General features: G+C 37.2%; 2 protein-coding genes across 2 annotated transcripts in view; both read right to left on the reverse strand.

Moving 5' to 3' along the window:
* The window catches only part of mrc1a (mannose receptor, C type 1a), a 64,265-nt gene extending 63,394 nt beyond the window's left edge, over positions 1 to 871 (reverse strand). The window contains exon 1 of the mRNA XM_087261911.1: positions 752 to 871. Coding sequence (XP_087118037.1) covers positions 752 to 824 — 73 coding nt within the window. The 5' untranslated portion in view covers positions 825 to 871. The remainder of the gene's footprint in view (positions 1 to 751) is intronic.
* A 3,231-nt stretch (positions 872 to 4,102) lies between these two features.
* LOC110439952 (transmembrane protein 236-like) overlaps positions 4,103 to 15,074 on the reverse strand; it is a 51,259-nt gene continuing 40,287 nt past the window's right edge. Inside the window, 1 exon segment of the mRNA NM_001440793.1 lies at positions 4,103 to 9,970. The gene's annotated coding sequence lies outside the window, so the exon portion shown is untranslated.

Raw genomic sequence — 15,074 nt, forward strand, 5'->3', positions numbered from 1 at the left:
GCCATATAATTGAAATATTTTTTTCAACACATTTACAAACATTCTAGTTTTAACAACTAATAACTGATTTTTTTTATCTTATTGTACATAATAAGATAAGCACATAATATTTACTACATATTTTTCAAGATACTAGTATTCGGCTTAAAGTGACATTTAAAGACGTAACTAGGTTAATTGGGTTAATTAGGCAAGTTATGATAATTAAGCAAGTTACTGTATGACTGTGGTTTGTTCTGTAGACTATCCAAAATAATATAGATTAAAGGGTCTAATAATTTTAAACTTAAAATGTTTTTTACAATACTAAAAAAAATATTTTAAATGAAATAAAACAAATACGACTTTCTCCTGAAGAAAAAAATATTATTGAAAATATTGTAAAAAAAAAAAAAAACTTGCTCTGTTATTTATTTTGTAAGTATTTAAAAAGTAAAAAAAAATACTTTAACTGTATATTATAACATGCCAGCAACTGCAGTTTTCATCTCTTATTCTTTCAAATCAATTTATTAAATAAATTAAATAAAAACTAGCAGCAATAGTGTAAGTACAAATCTGAGTATATCTTATATGTTTTACGTATTTTAATCCCCAGCAGAGTAAGATAATTAACATAAAACATTAAAGATAAAAAGTATATTTCTATCCCTAGCATGTCTCACTGAAAAATAAAAATTAAGTGTAGACAATTCCAAATAGTGCAGGTCACAGTTAAATTCTCATTAACAAACATAAATCAGTGTCATACCTGTTTGACTTGAAAGTTGCAAGGCAATTTTTAAAAACAGCAACACAAACAGTGGATTGTCAAATGTCCTCATTTCTGTCTTTTAATCAGCAATCCAGTTAGGAATCCCCCATATGTGTTAGGAGTGTGGGAGGTTTTGCCAGCTATATACACTTTTTGTAGTAAAAAAAATGTGTATCCTGTCATGTGGTTGAAAGGGGGGCTGTTCATTTAAATCATTCATTTAAGATGTGAAATGATCTTCTTTTACATTTGTAGTTATTGACATAATTAACATAGATTTATCTATATATATATATATATATATATATATATATATATATATATATATATATATATATATATATATATATATATATATTATTATTATTATTAGTTTTATTTTATTTATTTAAATGTAAGTAAATTACATTTACAATTAGATACATCTGTTTTAATTTGTGCTAACAGTCCAAGTGGAAAAGGGGTACACAGACACATAATATGTATATTTATTTATCTTGGATTTTTAATCATCTAAACTGCCTGAGTCAAAAACCTGCAGTGGGTCACACTCTGAACAAGAAACTGCAGCTTCTCTATTGTATCGTGTATTGTCCATGTGAACACACTACTCTCTGTTTATACACAGTGCTTACATTTAAAATATTTTAATATTCCTATTTTACACTTGTGCAACAAAAATAAATCCATTTAACTGATTCATTCAGATAAAAAAAACCTACATTTTACTCCATCTGTGCTGTTAAAATAACCACATAAAATTATTTCCCCTGAAGTATTTCAGCTGGTCAACTGTATAACACTGTCATGGAGCTTCTCTCTGACAAGGACCTTGACTTGAGGTCTAGCATAACAAAACAACTTGAAACAATAATACCTTTTAATTTGTGTATGTGGCAAGAAGTACTGCAAAGCTCTCAGTTCCTGGTATTTTTCTTTCAGCTGAAAAAAAATGCTGATTTGCTAGAATGGAAACACAATGGCAATTCTAGAGAAAATAAAGCTCAGCAAAAAGGAAATGAAAGGTACAAGCTTCAGAGGTCTGATTTGGTCATAGGGAAATCCTGTTTCCTGCTGAGTATAAGAAAGAATTGAGTCTTATAAAGACTAATCCCTAAAATGGCACAAAATGTTAGAAAGAAGGAAACAATAGAAAAGGAGAAAAAATATTATTATAACTAAAGTACTATGAATATTATTTTTAACTTTGTCAGATTAGCCAATTGCTGCAAAAACACAATTAATCATTTAAAAAAAATTAAAAAAAAAAAGCTAATTAGAGGATGAAGAATGTTTTTACTCTTCATGCTCTCATTAATTTAATTTTAACATGACAAACATTTTGTTTTTCACTAACATTGATTAATAGTGTTTCGGCAGTAATGGCCAAAAGAGATGTCTGGAGGTGACATTTAAAATACATTTTCTTTTAAAGAGCTTACATTTTTTTTCCTAATCTTCCACAGCTTAGATTTTGCTTGTTGTTTATGCTTTTGATCGGAACAGTGATCGAGGAAATTCAATTTGCAACTTTTTTTAATAAAACGGATGCCTGATTTGTCATTCTAAATAATAATAATAATAATAATAATAATAATAATAATAATAATAATAATAATAATAATATTATTATTATTATTATTATTATTATTATTATTATTATTATGGCACAGTAGGTAGCACTGTTGCTTTATAGCAAGGTTGCTGGTTTGAGCCCCGGCTGGGTCAGTTGCCATTTTTGTGTGGATTGTTCGCCCCGTGTTCGTGTGGATTTTCTCCTGGTGCTCCAGTTTCCTCCACAGTCCAAAGTCATGTGCTATAGGTAAATTGAATAAAACTAAAGTAGTAGTAGTGTATGTGTGGGTGTGAATGCAAAAGTGAATGGGTGTTTCCCAGTGCTGCGTTGTGGCTGGAAGGGCATTCGCTGCCTAAAACATGTGCTGGATAAGTTGGTGCTTCATTCCGTTGTGGCAACTCCAGAATAATAAAAGGACCAAGCGGAAATAAAATTAATGATTAAATCTTTTCACTATTATTATTTTTTGATATTGTGTCTAAAATCTTTTATTTATTTATTTATTTTCGGCTTAGTTCTTTTAGTAATCTGGGCCCTGTTTTTAAAAGGTTTAATCCGGGTAAAATTTATCCGGATTTAGTAATCCTGTTTTTGTGATCCGTGATCACGTAATCCAGCTTACTTTTTGAGCCAGTTTTTCAAAGCAACATCAGACTGGACCAATCACACAAACACTGTACATTGAGGATATTTATAACAAGTTTCAAATACAGATGTATTGAATAAAAAAACGACTTCGTCAAAAACTCCACAACAATTTCAGACTTCCGCATCTGATGTGGAGAGATTAGCTTGTCTGAGCGTAGCCTTTAGAAGGCGGATCTCAAGTCTGGCCTTGGTTTGCTGCAGTAAGTTATTCCTCTGCCCGACGAAGCTGTGCTTCTGCCCATTCAGTCTCTTTTTGCAATTGTTGAAAGTGAAAAAAATCAGTCATTGCCATTCTTTGCAATTTTTTTTTTTTTTTTGGTTATTCAGTAATCATTGCATGCATCAATAATAAATATTATAAAAAGTAAAATATTTTCCAATGTGATGAATATATATATATATATATATATATATATATATATATATATATATATATATATATATATATATATATATATATATATATATACACACACACACACACATTAGTGACAGAATAAAATTGCTTGTTTATTAATTGATTTGGTCAATTTTGACAGCTTGGGGGATTATTTTATGAGGCTAAACTCTTTTTGCTGTAGGCCTATACTGAAAGGCTGAATTCGTTAAAGCCTACCCAATCACTGTAGCCTGATGGATGAACAAATACAATCAAACCTTATGAATAAATAGTATATCTTGTAAGATACTGCATGATCCAAATATACTATTGTTTGATAAATTTTGTAAGTTTTCATTACATTTTGGGCATAAATTCCACGCTGAATCTACCCTTCTGATGGGATCAGTTTAATCCAGATTTTTTGAAACAAAATGATCCAAATCCTACAAAAAGGTCTGAAAAACCCAAACTAAAGGTTTGATCCGGATCAAAACCAAGATTGGATTACATGATCTAATCCGATTATGGTATTCGTTGTTTTTCCTTTGAAAATCCTATTTTCAAGATTTGATTCAATCCCTTATCCAAAATCCTAGTGGATTACTTTTGAAAAAACCAGGCCCTGGGGTCACCACAGCGAAAGAACAAAAAATTTGTTTTATTTTTTTCTCACATATCCCAAGGTTTTAATTGGTCAGGTTTTTTAAATAAATACTTGAATCATTAAGACAAATTTTATTTTCAATATATGTGTTGTTTTTATTCATTTCAATATTTAGAGATTGACAGACAGGATCTGGTACAAAACATATACACAAAATGCATTTTAGCCTAAATAAACCTTAAATGCATGAAATAAAATCCAACATAGAATAATTTAGAAAACTTTGAATGTTACAATTTTAAAATAATAACATGTTCCAATCTGCTTTGTACAAAAATAAAGTTTAATCTGTTTTATAAAAATCAAACCCCCTGGCATACATACATGTACCAAGAGAAAAATAAAATAGAAATGTGTTCCACAAACAACTTAGAACTTAAAAGAAGAAAACATTAAAAAATCATGTCTGTGCTCTCTCTGGATTTCTGGATTACACAATGCATTATTTTGTCATTCAATAATACAGATCTTAAATCTTTTCAGAGCCACTGATATTGCTATGTTAGTGTATTAATCTCCCTTTTCTTTTATCAGTCTGATATTTTGTTTGATGTGTAAATGGAATCATGTGTAAAACTATTCATGTGTAAAATGTATTTCTGCACCACTTCTGTGAACCACCACTATAGAAAACTGCTAAAATAATACCTCACCCTCAAACTCACATTTATTAAACAGATGTTATTACTAGCTCAAATCGTTCCTGCAAACACTTTGTTTTGCTAGTAAATTATGTAGAATAATGTAGTAGATCCCAAATCAGATAAGTATGTATTATTCTATGCCATTTTGCAGTATAAATAGTACAAGTAGTGCATTCACAATTAAAAAAATATATTTAAAAAGGAATAAATAAGTGCAGTTTAAATACCTGGATGATGTACCGATTCAGTCGATAAACATACATAAGTTTGAAAGGTTAAATGCTTTATCCACTCAGTGCTTAAGTGGAGGAGCTATCGAGGTTGGATTACTTTATTTACTTTGAATTTTGCCAGCAAAATTATCCAACATAAGTGATGATGTGCTTTGGTTTACCCCACAGTAAAAAAAGTATATGTGAATTTGATAATTGACCTTAGGCCCTATTTACACTAATACGTTTTAGTTTTAAAACTGTGTTTTAGAAAGAAAACGACCCAAGTCCACATGCGTTTCACCTAGCAATTCAGAAAAGTTCTCGGTTTACACTATACCGCTGAAAACGCGTATCATGTGACACATATACACACACTGGAATTCACTGCAGTATATGCACCTGTCTGAGCTCCAGGCAGTCAGCTGGGGCCTCATGTTCAAAGATTTGCGTTAAATTCGTACCAAAACATTGCATACATACAAAGCTGCAAATATATGTACTCAGTATAATTCTGATGAATGAAACACAGCGTAAGTGAAATCCCTTGCATATTCTTTTTGTACATCTGAATTAACATGAAGCTGAGCGCAAGTACACAAGCGCAAAACCCCTCCTTGCTTCCTCCTCCATATAAAAATGGCAATGACTCCACTTTGGCAAAACCAAACGAAAAAGCAATGGCAAATCAAGCAAGAAGAGAAACTTCACAGAATGTGAATTGGAGATGCTCCTATTGGAGGTAGACCGGAGATATTTGTGTTATTTCTTAGTTTGTCCTCTGGAATTATTAAGAAAAGAAAAAAAAAATAGAAAGGGAGAAATTAGCTGACGCGGTTAACACATTGGGGTCTGAACATTGCACTGTGAGTGAATTAAAAGAGAAATGGTCAGCACTGTTGTAAGTGAGAGCAGGGTTACCCCTTATGTTCACCTGAATTCTAATCGGATTCTTTGATTCAAATTCCCATAAGCCCTTTTGCCTGTTGCTGATTGTGGCACAGGTACCTCTCATCCGTGCAGTGTATTTAAACCACTCTTACCATCACTCAGTAGGAAGTCTTGATTTGCCCAGCAGTCATTATCGAGCGTTTTCCATTCCTGCCTGGTCTGTGTACTAAACTCTAGCCTGCTTCATCGACTGTTGATTGTTATCCGCCTGCCCTGAACTCTAGCCTGCTTCATCGAATGTGAATGTTCTCTGCCTGCCCCCAACTCTGCTGTTTTATGACCTGATTACTGGTTTGTCCCTTTGTTTGTTACTTTTGTTTGAGTGTGCTAATAAAGCTTGCAAATGGATTCTGACTCATCACAACAGGCGCACTGTCAAAGTGTGGACTGAACAGGCAGGGGAACAGGGGATGCTGAACTACCACCCTTGGGGAAGAGAGTTGCTTCAATTGTGGGCGTCACAAAATTTTAGAATTAATTTGAATATTTTATCTCAAATGGTGTCAGAGTTTAATTGACGTTTACAATTTTCTGTGTTGGTCGCTGATTAAATCAGGCACTATGCCTAAAAAAATGAATAAATGAATGAATGAAGCGATTATTCCGATTATGAAGCGACATTATTATTTAATGTCGACTGGGCAACTTCCATTACAAAAAAAATAAATTTAATAAAAATTGTGTTTCATTTAGGATGACACTAAACTCATATACTACATGTTTGGGTGTATAAGTGCAATAATGCTTATTATATATGTGAAGAGGAAGGCAGTCAAAGCCCTGCAGAGTGTAGTTCAGGCCCTGCTTCAAGACACTTACCTAAGTTTCAAAGCCAGAAGTACTAAATTAGTTTGATCAGGTGTGTTTAATTGGGGTTAAAGCTAATTGTTTAAAGCGTTGTTTTCCTTATTTCTTTTTGTTATGTAGGCTAAATATCACTTTTCTTCCTTTTACGGCTGCATTCAAAATGGCATAAGATCCCCCCAGGGAACTCTAAGCTGTGTCTCTATTAAGCGACACAATGGGATACCATTTCTCTCTTATAACATTCTGAAGCACAGGTGAAATCAATCCAATTGGCAGGACGTACCGTACGTGTGATGTCAGACCAAAGGTATTAAAGCACCACGCACACAATGAACTTCAGCTTTTACTCTCTTCACTCTGAGAATGAGTTTGTTGGCTTTGAAGCACTTACAGCACTGATGAGGCATTACTGAAACCATTTAAACAGAATACATGCACACAATTTCTTTTTCTGTTTAATAAATGGCAAAATGAACATTTAGATCATGTGCTCCTCCATGTCCTTGTTCCATTACAGAACAGGACACACATGATCTGTTTGTGCAGTGCCTTGGTCAGAAACACTTCCTGGCTGAGCGATGTGAAGTCGACATGCTCTGTTTGATAAAAAGCCGGCGGCGGGCGTCCCTCGGGGCACTGGTCCCGCCCGCGCTGAGGCCGAGCGGCAATTAATGTTGTGGGGATTGCAGCTCAATCTGGCAGAGAAGATGGAGACAAGCTCGAGAGCTTCTTCTCCTCCTTCTACTGTCAGATCGAGATCCAGTCAGCGTGAGTTGGAAGCCAGTTCATTGGCCTGTCCGTCTCATGCTGACGGGCGGCTACTCCGCCTGTCGGCTTCTGAGGGAGTCGCCAGTATGAAGGGCCATTGCGGCCAAAATGACGTTCTCCCATTATGCCCCAAATATGATGAGCTGGCAGAGGTCCTGACTAATGTAACAACAACATAATATTAACTGGGAAATAGTGAGGCAGGAAGTGCCTCTGAGGGGGTCTTCCATTTATAAGCCAGCAAGGGTCAATATATTCTGCCGTTGCTGGTTTATATGAACACGGGTGCCGCACGATGCCAAAAATGGAGGAGCATTTGGTGCGCTATTTGCTACCTCAGGCATCGTAGACGAAGACCCCCGCCTTTCCGTCTAAACCAATAAAAGTAACATCAATGTTAGTTGGCAAGGCATATAGCAGGCCAGTCTGATGAGTGTCTGCACACGATGTCACTATTGCAGGCATACCAGGCTGACCTGCTAAAGGAAGCCCCTTGACAATGGGGCGGCGGTGCCCAGTACAGTCTGTAAAAGACTTTAGGCTTCGGACCTGTGCCGTGCCAATAAAAAAGTGTCTAAAACCTTAGGCCGCACTATGGCGGCCATCGTGGTAAAAGAGAGACATTTATGGCTTAATTAAGCAGACATCAAGGAGGAAGACAAACGCATCTTCCTTGATGCTTCCATTTTGCCTGTGGGGTTGTTTGGCGACTCGATTGATAGTGTCGCCAAATCGTTTGAGTGGGTGAAAAAGAGATTGGGCTCCTATGGGAACTTCCTTCGCCAGAAAGGGCATTCTTCAGGGGCTGTGTGGCCAGACCAGCCCCAACCGTCAACCAGCTCGTCTCAGCAAAAAGAGAGTGTGGCTTCCTGTCAGCCCCCCCAAAAAAATGGGGTGGAAAACGCTCTCAAAAGGCAAAGGCTGTAACATACAGTGGTCCGAGGACCATCGTTGTGAGACAGCCCGCGCCTCAGAAGAAAACCTACTATAAGGACTTCTTCTGGCAGCCCTCAACGAGGAGTAAAAGCCACCCTCTCATTGCCCACAGGAGGTCTATCCACCAACCCTCCCTCCGTTGGTCCCTCAGGGCGTTATCCACAAATGCTTCATTCTAAAAGTAGTGGCGTTAGTGGACTCGCCCCCTCTACTGAGGGTCCAAGAGCAGTTAATTCAGGTGCCTCCTGTGGTGAATTCACCTCAGTGTCCAGAGTTAGCTACTCAGGGGAACATAGAGGCCAGTTTCGAGAGACTGGTAACCCTTTGGAATATTATGGCAGAGTGGAAATGTCTGCCAAATGTTTCGCAGTGGGTCCTGCTTACCATAAAGGGGGGCTACAGAATTCAGCTTGCTTCACCCCCCTCTCGCTTCAATAGGGTGCACCATACTCTAATGAAGCCAGAGCAGGCTCTAGTGAAGAAACAAGAAGTAAACTCTCTTCTGAGGTAGAGAGCCATAGAACAGATCCCTTCTCTAGACAGTGAGTCAGGGTTTTACAGCCGTTACTTCGTTTTTCCATAAAAGAATAGAGGGCTGTGTCTGATATTAGATCTAAGACAGCTAAATCGCTCAGTACAAACACTGAAGTTCAAAATGTTGACTATCAGCACCATCTTGTCACAAATGCAGACTGAGGACTGGTTTGTCACGATAGATCTGAAGGATGCATACTTCCACATATTCATCCGGCTACAAGAGATTTGGATCGAATATACCCGAATCGAGTCAATTTGGGCAGCCACAAAGAGAATCAGGCAGGGCAAAGCCATCATTGTCAAACAGTTCCTGAAGCTGTTGGGTCTGCTAGCGGCAGCCTCCAACATAATTCCATATGGAAAGAGCCCTGGTTTCTGTCCCAGGGCCCTCCATTGGGAGTAATATCTCAGCGCCTGGCTCAGACATCAGATGTCTCACGCAAGGACTGGGGAGCGACCCTGAGGGACCTTCCCGCATCGGGATAGTGGAGAGACCATCATCTCCACATGCAAATCAACTGCTTAAAGATGTTAGCAGTGTTTCGGGGTCTGAGACACTTCTTCCCTTAAGTAAGAGGTCACCATGTGTTAGTGAAGACCGGCAACACATCAGTGGTCTCTTATATCAACCATCAAGGGGGTCTGAATTTGCTACCTCTGTGCAGTTTGGCGAAGCAGATCATTTTGTGGGTTCAGGGGAGGTTGCTCTCTCTGAAGGGGGATGGCTACTACACCCAAAAGTGGTGGCGGCCATTTGGCAGAGATTCGGCAAAGCCAACATCAATCTATTTGTCTGTCAAAACTCAACACATTGCCCATTGTGGTCGTCCCTCACACATCCCAGTACCTTTGGGGTTGGATGCTATGGTGTAGATATGGTCGAGGCATCGTCTTTATGCCTTTCCCCAGATCTCTTTGCTTTCGGGAGTCCTGATGAGGTCCGTCAAAGGGGGTACAACCTATTGCTGGTAGCCCCTTATTGGCCCACACAAGTGTGTTTCTCAGACCTAGTGACTCTCCTCGATGGTCTCCCATGGGAGATTCCCGTCCTGAGAGACCTCCTGCCCCAGGCGAAAGGTGTTATAGTGCACCCCTCAGAGGTGTGGACTCGAGTCATGTGACTTGGACTCGAGTCAGACTCGAGTCATGAATTTGATGACTTTAGACTCGACTTGACAAAATATAAAAAGACTTGCAACTCGACTTGGACTTGAACATAAATGACTCGGACTTTGACTAGGACTTGCCCCTATTGACTTGTAAAGACTTGCTGCTTCCCATGAAAAGCCCAACGATAAAAAAGTATGTTGACATAGACCGCTCTCTCTCTCTCTCCGTTTATGTGTGCGTGTGTGTGACAGCATGCGCGCGCGCGCGTGTGTGTGAGCATGCGCGCTTTCGGCATGACGTCCAATCAAAGCACGGTAGATTGTTTTGATTCGACAGTATCCAACGTGACTACTATGAGGCGCGGGAGTGGACAAAAGTCAAGCGAACGCAGAGAGAATTTGAATTTGAACTTGAGATCGAGCCAATACTCGCGTGCCAATACTCGCTCTCTCTCTCTCTCTCTCTCTCTCTCTCTCTCTCTCACATACAACATACACCTCTCTCTCTCTCTCTCTCTCTCTCTCTCTCTCTCTCTCTCTCTCTCTCTCTCTCTCTCTCTCTCGTGCATTCAGTCTCTTTGCGTTCGCTTGACTTTTGTTTACGATGGCGTCTCACACCTTTAGTGATTTTGCTCTCACGGGATCCTGTTAAACTGACCCTTCGCTAAGCCACGCCCAAAAACCGCCACCCACCAATCGCGGCTTACCAATCGTAGCTACGGGCAGAGGCTCTGTCAAGCTTTCGAGCGAGGGAAACAAGCCAAATCGTTGCGCAATTGGATTGTGAAAATCTGACACCTGCTATCCTAAAAGTTTGGACTGGGTGGTGGGATTTTTTCCCTTTTCAAAACCAAAGCCCAAGAGGAGAAATGCCAGCGTGGATCAAGCTGTGTGAGGGGCGGTAAAGGAGTTAACAGCTAAGTTGGTTTTGTTTTCGATATTCACATTCAGTGATAGGTGGCAATAACTCACACTCCTCTTATCCTAAACAGATCTAAACTGTGTTTCTTATAAAAAAAAAAAAATAAATCAAAAAAACAAAGCAGGTTATGCTTCCCAGCGGTCTTTTTCTTTTTTTCCCACTCGATATTATGAGCCAGGGCTCGACAATAAGGACTGCCCGATGGCCCGGGGCCAGCGTGCGAGACACTCGGGCCAGTGTACAAAATGTTACTGGCTCGATCGGGCCAGCTGCTGCCTTTTTGCCTGCCAGATCGAGCCAGAGCTGCGTGCTGCGACTGTCTGTCAATTGTGTGCAAATACAATCTTACGGTGCTTTCACACATAGACGTTTGTTTCGGAATCTGTCTCGTTTCACCCGTTAGCGCGTTTTTTTTGGCATATATCCAGCAGTTGCGCTCGCATCCGCGCCAAATCAATCAGTCCAAGATCGCCTGAATGAGACGCGGTCTCTGTCCTATTGAGCGTATCGATTGTAGCGAGAAAACAAAACAATGCAACGAACTAACGACCCAGGCTATATCACAGTGTATTATGATTGTGTAATAGCCATATATACGGCTATATGAAGAGAGAATGATGAGCTGGGCCAGATGTCATTCTTACCGGTAAATGCAAAAGTGAAAGCATGCTGAAATATTACCGAGAGCTGTTTATCCAGCCTGATCTCGGTTTATCCGTCAGGAAAATTGACCGAAATTACTATCTGTTAATTTTTCCATATTTTAATCGTATAAAATGTTGTATTAGGCCTGTTGTTTTGTTAATTTCCGCACTGACAGCTCGAAAGAAAGATTTACATTGATCTGATGCAGTATCGGTTCATCTGCTATGTCTCTCTATAATTTAAGCCTAAAATACAGAATTATAGTCAACGTTTCTTTAATAGATTGATTAATTCAATTGATCGATTTCTACAAAACCTGACAATTGAAATGAGGCTCTGTATATATGAGAAAGTCTGACCTCGATTTGTTTTCGGTGACGATGTCTGTGGGTTGTTAAATTAAAGTGCACATTTTCACTTATAAAATATTCTATACACAATACACAAACGTTTGGGGTCAGTGTGATTAAATATGTTAAAATAAGCTTCTTCTGCTCACCAAGGCTGCAATTATTTCATCATAAATACAAATTGTGAAATGTTGCACTATAAAATAACTGTTCAAAAGTAGTTTATCATTTAATTTATTCATTTATTCCAGTGATTTTAAAGATGAGATTTCAGCTTCAGTACTCCAGTCACATGATCCTTCAGAAATCACTAATATTAATTATTATTATATTTATTAATGGTAAAAGTTATAAAATCAATAATGTCTGGAGTAACTATTTTATTTGAAACTAAATACAATAACAAAGCAGTTATTTAAAATTTTAATAAATATTTAACAATTACACCTTTTTTACATTTATAAATATAGCCTTGATGAACTGAATAGTTTTCCTTAAACATTTTAAAAATTACCGTAAATATATATACAGATTTATTAGCCCCCTTTTGTTTTTTGTTTTTTCTTTTTAAAATATTTCCTAAATGATGTTTAACAAAGCAAAGAAATGTTGATATTTTGTCTGATAATATTTTTTCCTCTGAACAAAATCTTATTTGTTTTATTTTGGCTAGAATAAAAACATTTTTTAAACCATTTTAAGGTAAAATTTATTAGCCTCTTAAGCTAATTGTTTTTCAGACTGTCTACAGAACAAACCATCATTATACAATAACTTGCCTAATTACCCTAACCTGCCTAGTTAACCTAATTACCCTAGTTAAGCCTTTAAATGTCACTTTAAGCTGTAAGGAAGTGTCTTGAAGAATATCTAGTAAAATATTATTTACAGTCATCATGACAAAGATAAAATAAATCAGTTATTAGAGATGAGTTATTAAAACTATTATGTTTAGAAATGTGCTGAAAAAATCTGTTCTCTGTTAAATAGAAATTGGGGAAAAAAATAAACAGGGGTGCTAATAATTTAGGGGAACTAATAATTCTGAAATCAACTGTGTGTGTGTGTGTGTGTATACACACACACACACGCACATTCAAATAGCGATTAACTTCTTTTTTTTTTTTTTTGGTGGGGCCAATGAAAATTTGGGCAGGGCAAGTAAAAATCAGAACCACTGGCCCGATCGGGCCAGTAGAAAAAATCCTTAGCGTTGAACCCTGTGAGCACTGCTTAGTTTAAACCCTCGCTATTGTATTGCATATAAATACATACACTAATATTTGCTGGTAGGAAAAATCTATTTGTTCACTTCTGTTATTTATACTTTGATTTGCATTTCAATTTTTTTCTTCCACTTAACTGCAAATTTGAATAAAAACTGGATAAAGAGCACACAAACATGCTGACAGTAATAGGTACTGTACACTGTTATGGGTCAATGATGCTAATATTCGGCACAAATCCATCAGTTTCTTAGGTTATTAGATTATTTTATACTTTCACCTCTCCTGCTGTGCATGAACTATGCTGTTGAATGTTCAGCGTATGAGGTGGCTAGGCTAACCTTGCTTCAATTTTGATAAAATTATTCTCTAATCAGTTGCTATTATGTTGTGAATATACCCCTGTAATGTATACTGCAGTCCTCTTTTGTCTGGCTTTCTCAGATATCTCACCTGTTTGCCAAAAATGACTAATTAAATCCTTGGGAATGTCAGACACCAGCTCATACACACTGTAATAGATGTGCCAGGCATGAAAGCTTGACAGGCGTAGTAGCAACAGTAACTAAGGAGGGCGAGGCTTAGCGAAGGGTTATTCCAAGAATGTTGATATGGTTTCTTTCTTGCTTTACTATTTATTAACAATACACAAAAAACTAAAAGGTTAAGGTAAATTCTTTAATACATTCTAGTGTTTTTGAGTATTATACTTGTTGTATACTTGTATTATACTTATGTTTTAGGCTAGTATTATTTACGACTTGTTAATTAATGCTTCATAATACAGTAGTATTACCAATAGTGAACAGATAAAATAATACAAAGTGTAGTTTTACTACAGTAAAGTGTAGTGATTTGTAGTATAAAATACCCTATATTGTAAAATAATACAGCACTGGGTAATTTGTTTATATTACACTTGTGTTACCATAGCAACTATAGTATCACCACAACTGATCAATTGAAGTTCTTTACTGTGGTAGGCTACTGTTCAAAACACAGTACATGCCAATATACGTGTTCAGGGGCCCTGTGGAACAGCTTTCCTCAAAATGAAGAGGATGACATGGAAAATGTCCTCCACAATCTCATCAGCAAAGTGGAAGCCAGCAGACACTAGTTTACTTTATTTTAGCTGCCATGATAAAATGAGATTGATAGTGAGATTACAGTAGACTATAATACCTTTTCAAGTGTTTCCTTATTTTTATCACAGTTACATTTCTGCTTGCATTAGTTTTTGTTTAAATGCTTTTAAAATAAAATGTATTCTTTACATCCAACATCTATTCCAGGGGTGCCTTATAGTGGTGTAAACCCCTTTACAAGGGGTGTTACCCCTGTGTAAACTCTAGCCACCCCTTTGGCCAACCCGATATGATTTTGCTGTTGACATTATTTATTTAAATCTACTTACATAAATGCAATACAATGCAATATTTCAATAAATAAATAGCCACTAAAAAATTATTGTGGATTGATTGGTGCCACTGACGTAGCTGGCCTCTTCTGGCCCCCCTTAAGCAAATTTTCAGGGGGGCACCACTGGTCTATTCTCTGTCTTTAAGTGTTTGAAACTGAAAATATCTCATCATATAAAACAACCAAAAATGTTATGGTTTATTAGATTAAACATTTAATATGTAAGTCTATTTTAGTATTTTGGTTATTGTTATTAAACAGTGCAGCAATATGAATCATATCAAAAAGCATGAAAGGAAGAGGGAACACGACACAAATTGTGAGTTTGCATATAATCTCTGAGAGCGCTCAAGAAAATTTGTGTGTGAGCAGTGCATATTTGAGAGCGAGAGAAAATTTGAGAACTCGCAATCAGTTTTGTCCACAAACAGAGGAAATCCGTGCACGAGCATCACACAAGGTAGAGAGCAAAGCTCTTCAACGCTATGTGAAGAAAACAACATTATTGTTTGTATGAAGTA

This window comes from Danio rerio, chromosome 7 (genome assembly GCF_052040795.2).
Source record: "Danio rerio strain M-AB ecotype USA chromosome 7, GRCz13ab, whole genome shotgun sequence".
Classification (NCBI taxonomy): domain Eukaryota; kingdom Metazoa; phylum Chordata; class Actinopteri; order Cypriniformes; family Danionidae; genus Danio; species Danio rerio.